Genomic DNA, 18036 nt, shown 5'->3' on the forward strand with positions numbered 1-18036 from the left:
CAGACACTCAAGGTCACTCTCATCAGACACTCAAGGTCACTCTCAGCAGACACTCAAGGTCACTCTCTATATAGAAGCCAAGACCAGTTTGAGCTAAACAGGCTGCTTTGTTAGTGGGGGAATGGGGTGGGGTTGGGGAGATGGCTCGGCAGGTAAAAGCCTTTGCTCTCAAGCCTGACAACCTTAGTTCCATCAGAGAGACCCGTAGGTTAGAAGAAGAACCAACTACAGCAGGTTGTGTCCCCCCCCCCCCCCCGCCTCCCCCCCCCCCCCCCCCCGCTTCCACCTGCACACCATGGCACCTGACCTGCCTCGTGTGAATACACACACAGAGATCAGTTTACAGGTAGCCTGCTGGGACAGCTCACGCCTTTCTTTAATGCCAGCATTCAGAGAGGCAGTCAGGTACAGAGTTCATGGGCAGCCTAGTCTACATAGCGAGTGTGAGACCACGATCAATCCATTAGTCAATAAATACGTGCAGAGCTGAGGTCAAGCAAGCCCCAGGTTCACACCCAGAAGGAGACAACTGAGTCCCCAACATGTCTTCTGTCCTCCACATGTCCAACATGGCACACGCATGTCCACATATGCCATGCACACAAAGATTTTATGAAGTTGTTTTGCTGGGGCTCCCCTTCCCTCCCACGCCCATCTTCCCTGGGCTCAGGGGCCTGACTTCAAGGCTACTTCACAGCTGGCTCCTGCCTAGTCTCCCTCCATGATTCGGACTTCTCTGCCCTCCTTGCCTTCTCCGGACTCTCCCCTCTGTGTGCCCTGGAGGGTTGCATTCAATCCCTCCGATGACTCCCAAATCTACATCTCCAAGTCAGACTGTGCCTTGAAACTCCCAGTCCTGCCGGGCATGGTGGCGCACGCCTTTAATCCCAGCACTCGGGATGCAGAGGAAGGCAGATTTCTGAGTTCCAGGCCATCCTGGTCTACAAAGTGAGTTCCAGGACAGCCAGGGCTATATAAAGAAACCCTGTCTTGAAAAACCAAAAAAAAAAAGAAACTCCCAGTCCATAGGTCTGACTGCCACCTCAGACTACGGACCAGAGCAGTGTCTTGTCGATGTGTTGCAATAGTCTGAACACAGCACACTAGGCCAAAACAGTTCCACATGTAAGCGATTTATTGGGAGAGAGAAGGGTAAGGAAGGTGGCGGCAGAAAGAGAAGGGAGGGGGAAGAGAGAGAGGGAGGGAGGAGTGTTTCCCTTATATGTATGAATAATGACATAACACAGGTAAAAGTGGGAGGTGAGCCAAGTGGATTCTGGGAATATGGTGGCCGTTGTCTTGGCAACTGGTCTGTAGGTCCCGCCTATGTGATGTCACAGGTTTCGGAGGTCCTGAGGCCAACACCCACCAGTTCCCACCCACTCCTGACCCAGTCTTCACCTCAGCAAAGGATGCCCTAGCTGTTCACCCAGAGCTCGTGCGTGCGAGTTAGCTCAAAAATCTCTCCTGACTCCTTTTATCCAGCTACAGTCCCTTCCCAGTGCATCAGCAATCCTTCCCCGCCCTACAAAGCCATTTCTGAGTCCGTCTGTCCGTTCCCCGCACCCATCACCTAGCCCAAACTTCTTCCTAGTAGAGTAAGACCCTGAATCTTCAACCAAACAAACACACAAGGCTCTGTGTCTAGCTACTCTGGTGGGATTTCTAACATATATATATATATATATATATATATATATATATATATATATATATATATATATGCTAAGCTTATTTCCCAGGGACCTTTGCACATGCCGCCCTTACTCAGGCTTCAACTTAAATGTCACTCAGCAGTTTCCCCCTGACCATCCAGTCTCAAGTTATCCTGTCAGCCATGGGTACTCTACCATCATGATCCTATTTTCCTTGTCTTTAGGGATGAGGGGGTTTGCAGTGTCTGTACCCTGTGTACCACGAGCATGCAGTTCTCAAGGAAGCCAGAAGAGGGCGACATGCCCCGGAACTAGAGTTACAGACTATGAGGACCTTCCCGTGGGAGCTGGGATGAAAGGCATGCAGCATGCCTAGTAGTGGCTTGCTTCATCTAAAGGAAGAGTTAGGGGTGCACTTTCGGGGTACAAGGGCTCCTACCGTCACTGAGGCCTCACAGTAGTGGAAAAAGAATAAGTGAGGGAGGGGCTGGAGAGATGGGCTCAGTGGTTAAGAGCACTGACTGCTCGTCCAAAGGTCCTGAGTTCAATTCCCAGCTGGCAACCATCTGTAATAGGATCTGACGCCCTCTTCTGGAGTGTCTGAAGACAGCTACAGTGTAGTCATATACATTATATATATAGCCAGGCAGTGGTAGTGTATGCTTTTAATCCCAGGACTCGGGAGGTAGAGGCAGGCGAATTTCTGAGTTCGAGGCCAGCCTGGTCTACAGAGTGAGTTCCAAGACAGCCAGGGCTACACAGAGAAACCCTGTCTCGAACCTCCCCACCCCCCAAAAAAAGGGTGAGGGAGAAAGGTGGGCCAGGCTGCCCAGCCTCGGGCTGAGAGGGATCAGATGTAGGCATAGCTGGCTCTGTGTAACGAATGAGAAACCGTATCTAAACTGCCCATTACTTGCTGGGACACCTGTGTGACTGAGGCATCCATAGTGAGGTAAGGCCACAGCTGTGTAGGCTTCAGTGCGGGAAGTTGGCTCATTCATGAATACAGCCGTGCAGGTGGGAGGTGGCAAGTGGGTCAGATCACTCAGAGATCACTCCATCTCTTGATGGCGCCTGGACTGAGCTTTTGAGACTTGGAGAGGACAGTCTGAGCATCCCCCAGAGGCTGTCTGTCTGTCTGCCTGGCTGCCCAGAGGTATCCCAGGTAACCTCCTCTCCCCTCAGGAGGAAAGAGACATTGAGAAGAAGGAGCTGGGCCAAGGGCAGAAGCAACGGCAGCAGGCCTTGTCAGCTGCAGGCACCCAGGGTCCTGCGAACTCCCGACGGGGTTTCATGAAGTGCCTACTGGAGGTGGAAGAGCAAGAAGAAGCCACCCACAGAAGGACTCTGAAGTCCCGGGGCCTGACAGCCAGGAGGTCCCCCAGGACTGTGACTACTGTGACCTCTGTGTCCACCTCAGGCCCCATCAGCAGCTCCGTTCCAACCTTACCTCTGACCCTGCATGAACCTTCCACCTCTGCTCCAGCTACTGTCCCATCCTGGGTCAGACCACCAGCCCCTGGGCAAACCCCCATCCCTATGGGGTCCCCTGGGTCAGTCCTGCCAACTTCTGCCCAGGACCAGAACTGGAGATGGCCAGAGTTCTTGCCCCAGGGCAACGAGAGAACTCTCACCTATGCCAAGATCCGGTAGGAGCCACCTCCACTAGCCTGCCGTCTTACCAGGGCCCGGCTTCCGGTCTGTTTCCAACGTGGGGCCTGCGACTCTGGCCCTTTCCCTTCCCCCCAAGTCCCCCTCTCTCCCCCCCATCGCTGGCCATCCCCTCAGTCTTCCTCTCACTGTCTCTCTGTGCTTCCCAGTGGAGTGTCCCCCAAGTTCCCACCCCCTTTCCACTCTCCCTCCCTCCCTCCCTCCTTCTCCCCCTCTCTGATGCTGGGATGGAAGCTGGGGACTCACACACTAAGCAAGCACTGTACCCCTGCACTGCACCCCCAGTCTTCCCACGACCACCAAAGGGACTACCTGTGGCTCCTGCCTCAGGCCTGTGGGTCTCTCTCTCTCTCTCTCTCTGTTACTTGTGGCTTCTTGACACGACAGAGTCCCTCCGGGAAGTTTCCCTACCTAACCTCTGCTGCCTGGTCTTCCTCCCCTGCCCCTGGGTGGCCTTGGCAGGGGCAGGAGCACCCGCAGGCAGGAGATGGTTGCCAGCTGTCCTGGGCCCATTCTCCTGCAGGCAGGAGCCGGAAGAGCATAGCCTCTTCAGAATGTATCAGAGCTGGGAGGAGCGGACTGAGGAGCACCTCACCCTGAAGCAGGAGGAAGGTGAGCAGCTCACAGTACTAATCTGCTGCTTCACTGTCCCCATCCCACTGCCCCACACTGCTGCTCCACTGACCCACTTTCTCACACTGCTGCCCTCCTGCCCCACACCACTGCCCCACTGCAACACGGCCCCACTGCCCCACTACCCCAAGCAGTGTCTCCAGGGGGTCAACTGCATTTGGCCCCAGGACACAGAAAAGGTGGGCTCCCCCCTCCTCCCCACCAGTCCTCTTTAGAGGAAGCCTGAAGGAGAGATAGGGTTCCCCAAGAACCCTGCCCATCCTAGACAGTCCCTCTCCATTTAACAGGGCCACCAGCTCTGAACAGGTCCCTCCTAGCCATCCCACCCCATCCCACCAACAACACTGAGAAGTGCTCATCTCCCAGCCTGGGTGAGGTCTCTGTGGACCCCATCCTCCCTGACCCTAACTCACTCACAATGGGCTGGCCCGATGAGAATGGATGTGTACTGTCCTACCTCCCACTCCTTCCTAAGGTCTTCCTAAGGTCCTTCTTGACCACAGTGGCTCCTTTCCTCGGATTTTCCAGAATGTCTCGCTGATCCAAGGGAATAAAACAAGACAGTAGAGGAGGCTGCCTGCTGCCCTCCTCATAACATGCACACGCATGCATGCACCAAGCACACCACACATACACGACATGCCACAAGATATCTGGAGGAGGAGCAGGTGGTGGTGGTGATGGAGGAGATGTGATGATGATGCAGATGATGATGCAGACGATGCTGATGCAGGAGCATCCCACTTAGTAACTCTTGTCTCCCTTGACAGCCTTCCGAAGCTACTTTGATATCTTCAACGGTCCTGGTGAGGTGGATGCGCGGAGCCTCAAGAACATCTTGCTCCTGATTGGCTTCACCTTTACTCCAGCCCAGGTGGAAGAAGCCCTGATGAGTGCTGACGTCAATGGTGAGCGAGGAGGTCTTCCCTGAGTCCTGCAGAGGAGCCGCCCCACACGAGGCCCGTTAGGCCATGGGGGCTGCTTGCTGTAGCAGGCTCTGATTCCATCCGGAAGCTAATGGTCCCTGACCCACCGTGCAGTGGCAGTTTCTGGGGATCCCGAAGTGACCAGAGCTTACCTCCTAACCAACCAATGGTGTTGGCGACTTTGGGAATCCTTGTCCTCGTCTGCACACCAAGTGTTCCCCATGACTCTTACTCTTCCTCCTTCCTTTTGCTTTGGTTTTTCGAGACAGGGTTTCCCTGGCTGTCCTGGAGCTTGATCTGTAGCTCAGGCTGGCCTTGAACTCAGAGACCCTCCTGCTTCTAGGGCTGGGATTAAAGGTGTGCACCACCACTGCCCGGTGAGCCTTGCATTTCTTCTGCCAGCCTTCTGGCTTTGATCAAGTCCGGAAGTTTTGCTAGGCCTCAGTTTCTCTGTCTGTAAAACAGAGCCGACAGTAGCAACCCCCTCCTCATGTTCTGTAAGATAAAATGGGGCAAGCAGGCAAAGGGTGGGACAGCGCCTGTGGGGCAGGAGACAGCAGCTGCTAGCATTAGCCAGACAAGTATGGGATGTCATCCGTGAGTGACGTGTAAGACACAGCTCTGCTGTCCTCAAGGGGTCCCCAGACGGTGACTGCTATAGGATAAAGGATTGCCTGGAAGTTAAGCAAAGCACATGGACAGTAGTTGTACCTCCTTGGAAGATGGGGGCAGGAAGGAAGGCTTCCTGGAGGAGGTACCACTCTAGCCAAGTGGTGCCAAATTAAACAGCTGTCAGGGAAAGGAGAAGGAAGTAGTAGTCCCCATGAAATGGGCCGGAGGCACTTGCATGTGGCAGGGTGACGAAGGGATAGGCAGGCCACATAGGAACTGAGTCCTGACCACTGCTCAAGACTGCTCCCCACTGCAGACTCCTCACACACACTTTCAGGGGTGTTGACCTGGGAAAACAAAGGCTCCAGGCTTCAACGGTCTCTGGCCTAGTTCTGCCCCCTCCTTCCCCCAGGTGTGTGAACCAGGGTAAGAGCCCTTTCTCTGAGCCTCAAGTCCCACCCGTGGCCAGGGTTAAGTCCTAAGCATTCTCACGCATGTCTTTAAGGATGGGAGACCTCCCCAGTCCACTGTTAAGCAGCCCAGAGAACATGAACTGAGTTCCCACTGGCTTGAGCCCTGGGGCACAGCAGGGGACAGAGTGTACAGTGATCATCTTCAGAGTCTCTTCTAAGTTCCGGGTGTCCCACATGGTGATGGGGGCTTTAGACGACAGTCCAGTAAGGGATCTGCCCTGGTTTGAACCTCTTTGGCTTAGCTGGTAAAGATGCTTGCTGCCTGAGTCACTCCCAAAAGAGACCTCACCTCCACACCTGGGATGTGGTAGGCACATTGCCTCCCCTCACATAAAATCAATAAAATGTAACAAGGAGAAAAGTTAGATGCCGGGCAGTGGTGGCGCACGCCTTTAATCTCAGCACCAGGGAGGCAGAGGCAGGCAGATCTCTGAGTTTGAGGCCAGCCTCGTCCAGAGTAAGTTCTAGTAATGGCCGAGGCTGCACAAAAATCCTGTCTTGACAAACCAAAAACAACCCCTTCAACCTCTAAGGAACCATGATTGGGATGGGGGTCGGGGGCATCTGTGGCCAGGGAGCAGCACATTGGACAGGGAAGAACTTGGCAAGAGATGAGGATACTGACAGGAGTGTGGTGGGGCCTGCGGGGCTCTGAAGGCTAGCCAGAATTTCCTACGTTCATATTGTCATGCAGACGCCAGCACTCGGGAATGACAGCTGCTGGCCTTTAGTGTGCACCTGCTATGCTGCTGGCCTTTAGTGCGCACGTGCTATACCCCTGGCCTTTAGTGCACATGTGCTATGCGTGCAGCTGTTAGGACTGTCTCCATTCCATAAAAACTAAAGCTTCCTGGGGCTCGGAAGCTTGACCAGAGTTACATAAATGGGAAATGGTGGACGTGGGTTTTGAACTCGCACTGCTGGCTCTCAGGAATTCAAAGCCCAGTCATTTTCTTATAGCTCAGGCTGGCGTGCGTGGAGCTGGCTGTGTAGCCAAGATGAGTTTGAAGTATTAACCAACCGTTGTCTCTCTGCCTCCGAGTTTATATAGTATTCGGGAATTGAATCCTGCACTTTGTGCATGCTAGGCGAACACTCTTAACCAACTGACCTACAATCCCTGTCCTGGTCCAATAGTGTCTGACCCAGAAAACTGTCATTTTTCTAGCTCACATTTTCTGCTGACTCAGCATCACGGTTACAAGCCCTGGGGTGGGCAGTGGGGGTGGGGCGGGGCAGGGAGGAGTGGGGTCACACCTGGCTTGCCATCCCTGGGCCTGCCACAGAAGGCCTCTGGCCGCCCTCATTTCTTTGCCTCTGCAGGAGATGGTCACGTGGATTTCAAAGACTTTTTGGCTGTAATGACTGACACCAAGCGCTTCTTCTGCTCTGTGGGTGAGCAGAGGGGTCAACCCCTGGGCCGTCAGAGCTGGAAAGGGGACCTGGAGGCTGATGGGGGACATTGACGTGCCTGAGAGTAATGGCGGCTATCCTTCATGATCCCAGAACAGAATGTCCTGACGGATATGTCGCCCCGGAACCCCTACACACTCTTTTTTGAGATCCTCTCTCTGCTGGTGGAAATGCTGGCCCTGCCGGAGTTGGCCCTAGAGGAGATCACTAAGTAAGCGGGGCTACTTTGTCGGGGGTGGGGGACAGAGAGGGGCAGCTAGTGCTGTTGATACCCGGAGACTTTTGAGGGTTAGGAGTCTCAGTTGCAAAGGAAAGAAAATCCCAATCAAACTGCTTTGGGTGGAGGAGGATCAGCTGGGGCTTCAGGAACGGCTGGATCTAGGAGAGCAGATGATACCAGGGAAGTTTTGTTTCCCCACCTCTCCATCTCAGCGTGCTGGCTTCAAGGCCTCAGCTAGGTTCTCCCAGTGGGAAGGGTAATGGCAACCCCACATGCAGTTCTTCTGGTTCTGTAGTTACAGGACCGGAGAGATCCTTCCCTACAAGACTCTGCAACACTCTTAGAATAGGAATCTTGCATGCTTCCAGGAAGGGCGATGGGCAGGCAGTGGGCAGCCCAGCCTCCAGGAAGGGCGATGGGCAGGCAGTGGGCAGCCCAGCCTCCAGGAAGGGNTCCAGGAAGGGCGATGGGCAGGCAGTGGGCAGCCCAGCCTCCAGGAAGGGCGATGGGCAGGCAGTGGGCAGCCCAGCCTCCAGGAAGGGTGATTGGTAGGCAGTGGGCAGCCCAGCCTCCAGGAAGGGCGATGGGCAGGCGGGCAGGCAGTGGGCATCTCAGAGATGACTACAGCCTAAATCATTCTCAGGCTAAAAGGTGATAGGTGGAAGTGGAAGGCCCAGCTGTTCTCTCACAGGAGTCTCTGAATTTCACCCTCTGCTTCCTGTCCTGACTGACCAGGACTTAGCTTCGGCTTCTTTTAAGACTTCTTCACACTGTTTCCAGAGTGGCCGTACCAGCTTGCGGGCGCTCGCCATCAGTGACACTAGTGAATGAGGTCTCTCTTTTCCCCACAGCCTTGCCAGCATCTGTTATCAGCTGTTTTCTCGATCTCTGCCATTCTGATCAGGGTTAAGACGAAATCTCAAAGTTGCTTCAAAGTGAATTTCTCTAGTTGTTAGGGATGATGGACACATTTTGAAGTCTTCCTTGGCCATTTTTATTTCTTTTGGAACGATCTTCAGATCCTTAGCCCGGTTTAACTGGCTTAAGTTGTTTCCTTAACTCTTTCGTTGGAGGTCATGATAAGTTCTGGACATCAGTCCTCTTGTCAGACGTACAGCTGGCCGAGTCTCTCCCTCTCGGTGGGCTTCCCCTGCACTCGATTCTTCCCTTATTTGTGAGGAAGCGTCAGCTGGGACTCCAGCACCGGCATAAGACAGATGCCTCTGTGTCTAAGCAGCCAGCACTGTCAGTGGTTGAACCTGGAGTGGCTGGCCAATGGAGTCCTCCTGTCTGAGTACAGACAGTGCCTTCTTACCGCTTGCCTCCCACCGCAGGCTGCTCCTCCTCTTTCACACCATCACCCACCTGGGCCTCCAGCAAGGAATCTGTGATTTCTTTATGAGGGAAGGTGCTGTTGAGCCCCAGCAAAAGACCTCGACAAAATACCCCGGGGAAGATGTGAGAATGAAATTTTTCCTTCCCCTGTAAAGACAGGATCTGTGTTATCCCAGCTGGGCTGGGACCTGAGCTACTCCGTCACTCTTGAGCATTAGAGATTATGGGCATGCCTCACTGTGCCCAGTCACCAAAGGCGGATCATTTTATGTTGATACCTATACTCAGGAGGCAGAGGTGGGTGGATCTCTGTGTGAGATCCATCTGGTTTACACATCGTATTCCAGGCCAGTGGGGCTGCACAGTGAGACTCTGTCTCAAAAAAATAAAAAATTCAAATTTCACTAAGGGCATGTGTAGCTCAGGCTAGACTCCGGCTTGACACATAGCTGAGGATGCCCTTGAGGTTCTGATGCTTCTGCCTCGCATCTCCTGAATGCTGGGAGTGTGCACAGCCATGCTTGATTAGTCTGGTTCAAGGGCCAAGGCAAGCGCCTCGAGCATGCTAGGCAAGTACTCTCTGAACCGACCGCCCACCCACCACACATAATCTCAGCCTCAATGCATACGTGCGTAAGCCGTAAGGCTCAGTGATGCCTACAGTCTGGCAATTTCTTTGACCCTGTGGTAACTACTTCTGTGGCCTCCATACAAATGCCAATGGTATTCTTGCTTTGCTCACAGTTACTTTGCAAGCCCTGCCCAATGAGCAATACAGCCCAGCCCAGCATGTTATCTTCCTTGTCCTCTGCTGCTTTGAGAATCTTTTCAAGAGAGTTGTTTTTTTAGGGGCCAGAGAGATGGCTCAGTTCCCAGCATCCACACGGCCAATCGCCACTGTCCGTGTAACTCCAGTTCCAGGTGTTCCAACATTACCACAAAGATACACACGCAGGCAAAACACCAATGCATGTAAGATAAAAATAAGTAATTTTTTTTTTTTTTTTTTTGGTTTTTCGAGACAGGGTTTCTCTGTATAGCTCTGGCTGTCCTGGAACTCACTTTGTAGACCAGGCTGGCCTTGAACTCAGAAATCCGCCTGCNTCTGCCTCCCGAGTGCTGGGATTAAAGACGTGTGCCACCATACCTGGCTAAAAATAAGTAATTTTTAAAAGAGAGAGAGAGTTGTGAGTTGGGTGTGGTGGCATGCGCCCTAATTCCAGCATGTAAGAGCTGGAGGCAGGGGGCTGGAGAGATGGCTCAGTGGGTAAGAGCACCCGATTGCTCTTCCGAAGGTCCAGAGTTCAAATCCCAGCAACTACATGGTGGCTCACAACCATTCGTAACGAGATCTGGCGCACTCTTCTGGAGTGTCTGAAGACAGCTACAGTGTACTTACATATAATAAATAAATAAATCTTTAAAAAAAAAAAAAAGAGCTGGAGGCAGGAGTAGTAGGAGCTTAAGGTTATCCTTGGCTACACTGTGTATCCTGGGCTACATGAGATAGTCTCAAGAACATTAAGCCAAACACATCCTGGCTGGCTGGCTGGTCACAGGTCTTTGTAGTCTGCACCAGTCCCTTTTCAGGTACAGTTCTCTCTCTCTCTCTGTGTGTGTGCCAGAAGATGTCAGGTCCTTTGTAGCTGGAATTACAACCAGTTTTAAGCACCTGATGTAGGTGCTGGGAACTAAACTTGCGACCTCTAGAAGAGGAGGTGCTCTTCGTCATGAGCCATCTCCAGTCCTGTTCTCCCTCTGCATCCCTTCTATCATACCTTTTTTTTTTTTTTTTGGTTTGTACGGACCAAAGCTTCTTGAGAAACAATGTACAGGAGGCAGGGTTCCTGAGAGTGTCCACAGTTGCTAGTGCATACCGTCTTTGCTCACTGTAGTCTAGCTGGGTATAGAAACCTGGTGGGCGTATCAGTTAGGGAACAGGCCTCCAGTTCAAAGCAGACAGTTCACGTTATTCTTGGACTAGAAGTGGCAGGCAGGGAGACAAAGCTGCCCAGGCACCCAAGTCAGAAGCCATAGGAAAGCAGAGGGAGGAGCCAGCGATGTCCTTTAGAGTTGTATGCGCTCAGTAGGTGACAAGTCAAGGTTAACACTCTCGACACTGCTCAGGACAAGGTGGCTCACGTATATAATGTCAGCTCTTAGGAGCAAAGCACAAGTTTGGGGTGGGAGCCTGGCGGGTCTGCAGACGACAGCAGATGTTCTGACACACACAACCTTATAAGCTGCAGCTCAGCTGAGGTAGAGCCAGCTGCATGCTGGGCTTTATTGTTTTGAGACAAGAACTTCATATAGCCTAGGACAGCCTAGACCTCAACACCTAGACAAGCATGGCTGTGAACTGAGCTTCCCACATCCACCACCTCCTGAGTGCTAGGATTACAGGCCCACCAAACTCAGTTTAGCTATTTACCAAGGCTTCCTGCATGCCAGGCTAGCACTCTGGGAACTGGACCACAGCCCCAGCCCTGCACAGCTGGTGTCTAGGCAGAAATGTTATCTAAGAGACGATATCAGTAACAGAGATGGTGGGTAATACACACTGACCTCAAAGTGGCTGGTCCCGGGAACCTAACGGGTCCCATCTCACATATAATCCTTATGCACGTTCTACCCTCATCTTAGCAGTGGGGGAGACCCTCAAGCCCTGATGTCAAGTGACATGCACAGCAGATAGAGCTGTTTCCTTATATTTCCTAAGAGGCCCGTGTCTCCAGATGCCTGGGCGGGCTTCAGTCCTGCCACACAGCCAGCCAGCTGGGAGGCAGGGGTCAGGAGGAAGGGATGAAGCCCACAACCAGGCTGAGTTGCTGGGTGTTACCTCCCTAGCTACTATCAGAAGAAGCTGAAGGAAGGGTCCTCCAAGGCCCGAGAGATGGAATCGGCTATGGGCGGGCTGCGACAGAGGAAGAAGACTCCTTACAACCCTCAGCAAGTAGAAAACTTAGAAGTCCCAGAACGGAGGGTCCTCAGGATCCTGAGCCGGCTGAAGCAGCAGAACTATGGTGAGGGCCAGTGCGTGGGCTGGGCTGGCGAGTAGAGCCCTGTCTATGTGGCCAAGTTCCTCTAGGTAGAGGCCATGGCTTAGCTGTGTGGGAACTATTAATAAACGGTGGTCCACACCATACAGCACTCAGCTCCACGCTTTGGACTCTACCTTCCTGCCTTAGCCCTGTGCCAAGGCTGTCTTTGAGAGCCCACCAGTCAGTTCCACTTGAAGGTCCTTTGTGGATGTGTGCCCTACAGTCACCCCACTTGCAGAAATGGAAACCCTAGCTAGTATGCTGACGAGGGCAGTCTGCACTCTGGCCCATCCTTCAGCCTTGTCCACCATCCCTGTCATCATCCACTCTGTGGCGGATACCAATATCCTCTCCAACTTGGAGGCTCAGACACTAAGGTTTTTGCCCAAACCTACTCTGCTTATTATGTAGCAAGTCTAGGGTTTCTCCAAGGTGGCCATGCCGAGTTCTCTTGCTCCCTCTTATTCCAGCTGCCAATCTGCAGAGCCCCTATGCCCAGGTACCCTGCATCCCACTCTGCCCGAGGCTGGACAAGAAGGCAGTCCGTCGAAAGCAGGCTAGCCATAACCATTCCGTGCTGGATCAGTGTGTCTCCACAAGCCTGGGCCCTGACTTTCATGGCCTCTTCTTCCAGCCAGGACAGCAAGGAAGCAGGTGGGTATTGAGGGCCAGAGCCTCCTGGGCTCATCTAAGACGTTGAAGAGGCCTCTGGCCTAGTAACTGGGGAATCCATCTAAGAGACGGTTGGGAAACTGCTCGCTCCAGGGAAGATGAATGCCATGAAGGCCGGGGCAGAAACGGACCACTTTACAGAAGCCTGAGCATCCTGCATCCCTGGGCCTAGGACTCAGGGATGCCTACCGTCCTCCTTGCCAAGTCTGGGAAGGCCTTGGCTTTGCTCTCTGCATAATGGGAAGCTTAGAAGCTGGGAAGGAGGGGGTGCTCCCTGCAGTCCTCAGGACTTGGGATCAGGTTCCCTAGCCCAGCTTCTGGCTCCACTGCTTCTGGAAGCCTCTCCCCTGAGTCCATGGGATGAGGGCCAAACACCTCTGCCTTTCTATATCCCCATGTCCTTCCCAGGGAACATAGCTCTGACAGCAGAAAGTGGCTTAGCTCCATGCCAGCTCGAACCCACTGACCCTCCGGAACCATGGCTCCAGTTCAAGGCCTGCAGATAGTTGGGCAGGGCCTGGATTTGGGAGTTTGCTTTCATGGTCTGGTAAGCCAATAAACACCGAGAAGCTCAGCCTCTGTATTGGATGTCCATGAAACCCCACCCCAACCCCTTCACCACTTAAGTACGATTGGCTCCAGCATGCCTCCAGGTTTGAGTCTAAGGCAGGACTCATTGAAACCCTGTCCAGGGGACTTGGGAGCCCTACAGTGATGGACTTAAGCCAAAAGTCTCAGTCTCTGCAAGAGCAGGAACCCCTCAGGGCTGGACAAGCAACCATAGTATGAGATTGGAAGCCAGAAATGAGGACAAATGTCTGACAAGTTTAAAACATGTATTTAAAATACAATTTATAAAATGCTTAATCTGCCGACTCAGGAGCCCGCGGTGGGGGTTAGGGTGAGGAGCTGCCCGCTACACCAGCAGAGTGAGACTGCAGGGTGTGGCCCTCCCTCCCAGTCCCTTCTGTACAGATGCCCAAGGGTCACCCCCTGGGGTCATATGACCAGAAGCAGGACCCTAGAGGTTTTCTTGAGTCTCTGCTTACCAGGGAGACTGGATGCAGCCCTGCCGGCCCATCCCTGAGCACAGCACCCCCAGATGGGGTAGAGCAGGGTATGGCAGGGCAGGACAGGGCTGGGCGGGGACAGGTGGGCTCTGGAAGGGGCTGATGGCAGCAGATAGGGTGTTGCCTCCTGCCTGCAGGTGGGGAGCACCCTGATTGAGGGGACTGAGAAGGGCTGGTCACCAGACCCGGACCCCCAGCTCCTTTGGTTATAGGCTGACATCAGAGTAGTGGCTCATGGGAAGCGGTTAGCTGGAAGGGCCGAGGCCTGGCTCGTGGGGTCCAGGAAGAGCTGGGGGAAGGGGAAGTACCATGAAGGCAGACAAAGGGGCAGCAGCCTCAGGTTCCTGCCCTTCATCCCCCTGGGAATTACCAAGCCAAAGCCTGCAACTTACTTAAAGACAGAAAGAAGGAAAAAGGAAAAAAAAAAGCACTTATGGAGTTATAGACAACTACAAAAAAAAAAAAAAATGGAAACACACACACACACAAAAATAAACCCCACAAACACACACACACACAAAATCCAAACCGTTTCCCACACCCCCTCCCCCAACACCAGTCTGTTTTCCTTCCTTCCTTTCCTTCTTCAGTGGTGCCGGCCACCTCTCACCTAGGAGGCCAAAGGCAGGACTGCTGGTGGGAATAGGGAGGCAGGTGCACTGTGGGCGGGGCCTTCTTTGGCCAGACTGAGATGGGAGAGCCCCTCTTGTGAGCTCTCAACGTGCAGATGCCGCCCGCCCTTGGCTTCCACTAGAGGGGACCAGGCAAGCAGGGTTTCTGCACCCTTCTCCAAAGAAGGGGCAGTCTGTCCTCCAACCAAAACCACTAGCCCTGTGGGTGGGCCCTAGGCTCTGAGCTAGCAGCCAAGTTCCTTCCTACCCTGGGGGTGGCCCGCCCGCCTGCTAAGGCTCTGTGAGGCTCACTCACAGATGGCCCCTGGTTTCAGGCAGATCTAGGGCTGTGCTGGGGAAGAACCTCTTCCTAAGGGGAAGATGATGTGGGCCATTGCTACAGCGCACAAGCCAGAAGAACGGAAGGCGGTGGGTGTGATCCCTGGCTGCTAGGGCTGCCCTAATCCCACCCCACCCCGCCCACTCCCACACCCGAGTGCTGGTCAGGAGAGTGCTGGTCGGCTGTCAGGCTGGCCGAGGGGTAAGGCCAAGTGCATTGGAAGAGATCACAAAGCCAGAGAGCACCTAGTGGGACACAGCCACCCTCTCAAGCCTCTCCCACCGAGAGCCAAAGCAAAGCTCCAGGCTCGGGGACAGAGATGGCCTTCATGCCGGCCTTGTTCTGCTCGGGGAGGGAAGGGGCAGCCGAGGCCTCCGAGGAACCTGTCGGCCATCTGCCTTTGCAATGCACAGTCTGTCTTTCCCCGGCTGCTCCAGTCCCACTCTTTTCACCAGGCAACGTTCCAGTACAGTCTCTGAACCAGGGCCTCATATCCTTAAGTGTTCCATCCAGTCTTGCTGGAAGGGACAGGCCTCTCTACTCTGACCACTCCAGGCAGAGGCCTGGAGTTCTGGAGCCAGACTCTCTCTTGGGCTTGTGCCGACAGCAAACACTAGACAAGTGTCCTCACTGCCTTTCTGAGCCCAGAGTCACTCTGTGCCCTCCTTTAGAAGCAGCGAACCTGGCTGGTAGGGAGCCAGCCCACCCTGAGGGGTGTGGGAAGGGGAAGCCTGTCACTTTCCCCATCTCTCACAATACTAACATTGGGTCAGCCCCTCCCACAGGCTCTCTGAGCTATCTCTAGGCAACTTAGCTGGGACTTAGCTGGAGGAAGGCGATTTAGGCACAGATGCTCATCTCTGGGGGCTTCCGAGCCCGGCCTCTCTTCTGGGCGGCAGTAGGAATACAGAAGCTAAGCTCATCCAACTCCTATTGGTTAATGTTCCTAGCAAATTTCCTAGAAACATCTTTTAAGTGACTACTAAACTACCCTTTCTCAATTAAAAATTCATTAACTGCTGAAACCTCTTCCATGCACTTTTTCTTGCAAATCAGGTATTTGTATAAACAAACAAAAATAGGAAGAAAAAAAAAAAAGAAAGGCTATTTTCAATGGAACTTTTAAGTGATGGTGACATGCACTTGGGGTGGGTGGGGGAGTTCTCATTTGTGGTTTGAAATCCCAAATTAATGAGCATGATAGACTGTTATTGCTGGCACTGGCTTTACCCCAAGTGGCCAAGTGGCACTGTCTGACCCTCTACTCTGAGTCCTTGGTAGGCTCCCCTAATCCTCCCCTAGTCCCCACCCTTTCCCTTTCTATTGACTTGGGACAGCCCTTGTCAACATGCCAATCACAGTGGGAAGGGGGGGAGGCAGAGGTCACAGTGCATGGGGTTCAAGGTCACAGTGGGCGGAGCAAGGGGGATCACAGTGCAAGTAAGTCAGGTTATTCCCTCTGCTCAAGTCCAGCCGTCTGCCACAGCAGTGCGACCCATGGCAGACCGTCCAGGAGGCGGTGGTGGCAGCAGCGGCGTCCTTTCTTGCCTGCATTTATCTGCGCTGTTTGAAGCCTTGTGACCCGTCAGGACCCAACGGCTGTCTGATCACATTACTGGGCTGCCTGCTGTCTTCGGGTTGGGAGATCCTGGTTGGCCTGGAGGAAGAGAGAAGGCAGGCCTTGAGGATAGAAAAGCTGCCCAGATTCTTTAGTGTGGGACACGTGGGCGAAGGTGCATGTGTGTGGCCAGAGACCGTCAGGTACATCCTCTATTCTCCACTTTGTCAAGACAGGGGCTTTCCCTGAACCCGGAGCTCACCAGGCATCACTCCAGGCCCCCACACGCCCCGCTGCCCCACCCAGCGCCAGGGTTACAGTCACTTGGAGCTTTGTTTGGCTTTTATGTGGGTGCTGGAGATTCAAACTGGGGTCCTCATGTTTATGCTGCAAGCACTATGGAGCCACGCCCCAGCCGGCAGCCCCTGAACCTTAAAATCAACTCATGGTTGAGGCTTGAGGCTGGGGTACCAGCCAACCTGAGCTAATGCGCCTACTTCTTTGAACAGCAGACTAGGGAAGGGCATGCATTTTCCACATTGGCAGCTCCCAGTGGGAAGGAAGATGTGGTCCATGGTCCACCTTATAGCAATTACAGCATCCCCCTTGTCATGTGCCACTGCTTCTCTGTAAGCAGAGGGGGTGCACACAGCCCATCCTATGGAGGGAGGAGAGCCATGAGCAAGGCATCATCCACAGAACCGACTCAGATGTTCCAGGGTCGGGCCCCTAGCCACGAGCTCGAGAGTGAGCTGCACCCACCTGGCTGACTCCTGCTTCCCTCCAAACCACGAGGCTAGCTGCTGACTCCTAGTACTAGAGAAGACAGAAGGAAATGGACTTTTCCCACTCCAGACAGGTGCAGACTAAGAGGAGAAAACAGAATGGATGTTCCTTCAAAACGACAGCGGCACTAGATGGTGGCACATGCCTGTAACTGTTAGGGAGGCAGGAGGGTCCCAGTGCAAGGCTGCCTGGGCTACACAGTGAATTATGCCAGCATGTATGAGAACTTGAGTTTCAAAAAGCAAACCAGGCATGGTGGCGCACGCCTTTAATCCCAGCACCTGGGAGGCAGAGGCAGGTGAGTTCAAGGCCAGCCAGGGCTACACAGAGAGACCCTGTCTTGGGGAAAGAATAGCCCGAGAAAGCCCTCCAAATTCGAAGGCTGCGGTATGCTCAGAGGCTGGCTGACTGCCTAACAGGCTTGCACCTAAGTGTGCAGTCCCCAATATTGGAGAGAAAAGAAAGAAGAGTCTATTGCGGTGTGGCTGCAACCCTACTACCAGAGAAGCTGAGGCAGGACTGCTGGGCCAGCCTAGGCTCCAGGGTGAAAGTGTCTGAGAACCCCAAGATATGGCTGGACATGTACCCGAGCACAGAGCTGCCAGCATACAGGAAGCCCAGGTTTGCTTGCAGGTCTGGGTACAGCAGGTAGAGACAGAGGGAGCGGCATTCAACGTGGTTATTTCTACAATGGTGAGTTTGTGGCTAGCCTAAGCTAAGTGAGACCTTGTGACAAAAACAAAGAACAGGCTTGTGTGTGCCAGCACCTGCCTCTTTCTCAGTCTTTAACCACATGATCCTTGTTTATCATGTGTGCAGGGTTCTGTCTGCATGGATGCCTGTCCATGCACACATGAGGCCAGAAGGCGGCATCAGATCCCATTACAGATGGTTGTGAGCTTCCATGTGGTTGCTGGGAATTGAACTCAGGACCTCTGGAAGAGCAGTCAGTGCTCTTATCCACTGAGCCATCTCTCCAGCTCATGGATACTTTATTTAAAAAAAAAAAAAAAAGCCGGG

The 18036-nt window shown here is 53.5% G+C and overlaps 2 protein-coding genes across 11 annotated transcripts in view; one reads left to right on the forward strand and one right to left on the reverse strand.

Annotated features, from left to right (window-relative positions):
* The window catches only part of Spata21 (spermatogenesis associated 21), a 25596-nt gene extending 12371 nt beyond the window's left edge, over positions 1 to 13225 (forward strand). For both annotated transcript variants that reach the window (XM_021160183.1, XM_021160184.1), the window contains exons 8-15: positions 2841 to 3304; positions 3850 to 3938; positions 4730 to 4867; positions 7294 to 7365; positions 7477 to 7594; positions 11786 to 11961; positions 12450 to 12633; positions 13060 to 13225. In XM_021160183.1, coding sequence (XP_021015842.1) covers positions 2841 to 3304; positions 3850 to 3938; positions 4730 to 4867; positions 7294 to 7365; positions 7477 to 7594; positions 11786 to 11961; positions 12450 to 12633; positions 13060 to 13117 — 1299 coding nt within the window. In that variant the 3' untranslated portion in view covers positions 13118 to 13225. The remainder of the gene's footprint in view (positions 1 to 2840; positions 3305 to 3849; positions 3939 to 4729; positions 4868 to 7293; positions 7366 to 7476; positions 7595 to 11785; positions 11962 to 12449; positions 12634 to 13059) is intronic.
* Positions 13226 to 13470: 245 nt separating this feature from the next.
* Positions 13471 to 18036, reverse strand: part of Szrd1 (SUZ RNA binding domain containing 1) — a 26314-nt gene continuing 21748 nt past the window's right edge. For 4 of the 9 annotated variants that reach the window (XM_021160748.1, XM_021160747.1, XM_021160746.1 and 1 more), the window contains one exon: positions 13471 to 16329. In XM_021160748.1, coding sequence (XP_021016407.1) covers positions 16227 to 16329 — 103 coding nt within the window. In that variant the 3' untranslated portion in view covers positions 13471 to 16226. Of the gene's footprint in view, positions 16330 to 16992; positions 17097 to 18036 lie in introns of all 9 variants that reach the window. The other 5 variants (XM_021160744.2, XM_021160743.2, XM_029476336.1 and 2 more) reach the window with 2 other exon arrangements.

The sequence above is a fragment of the Mus caroli genome, chromosome 4, assembly GCF_900094665.2.
Source record: "Mus caroli chromosome 4, CAROLI_EIJ_v1.1, whole genome shotgun sequence".
NCBI classification, from domain to species: Eukaryota; Metazoa; Chordata; class Mammalia; order Rodentia; family Muridae; genus Mus; species Mus caroli.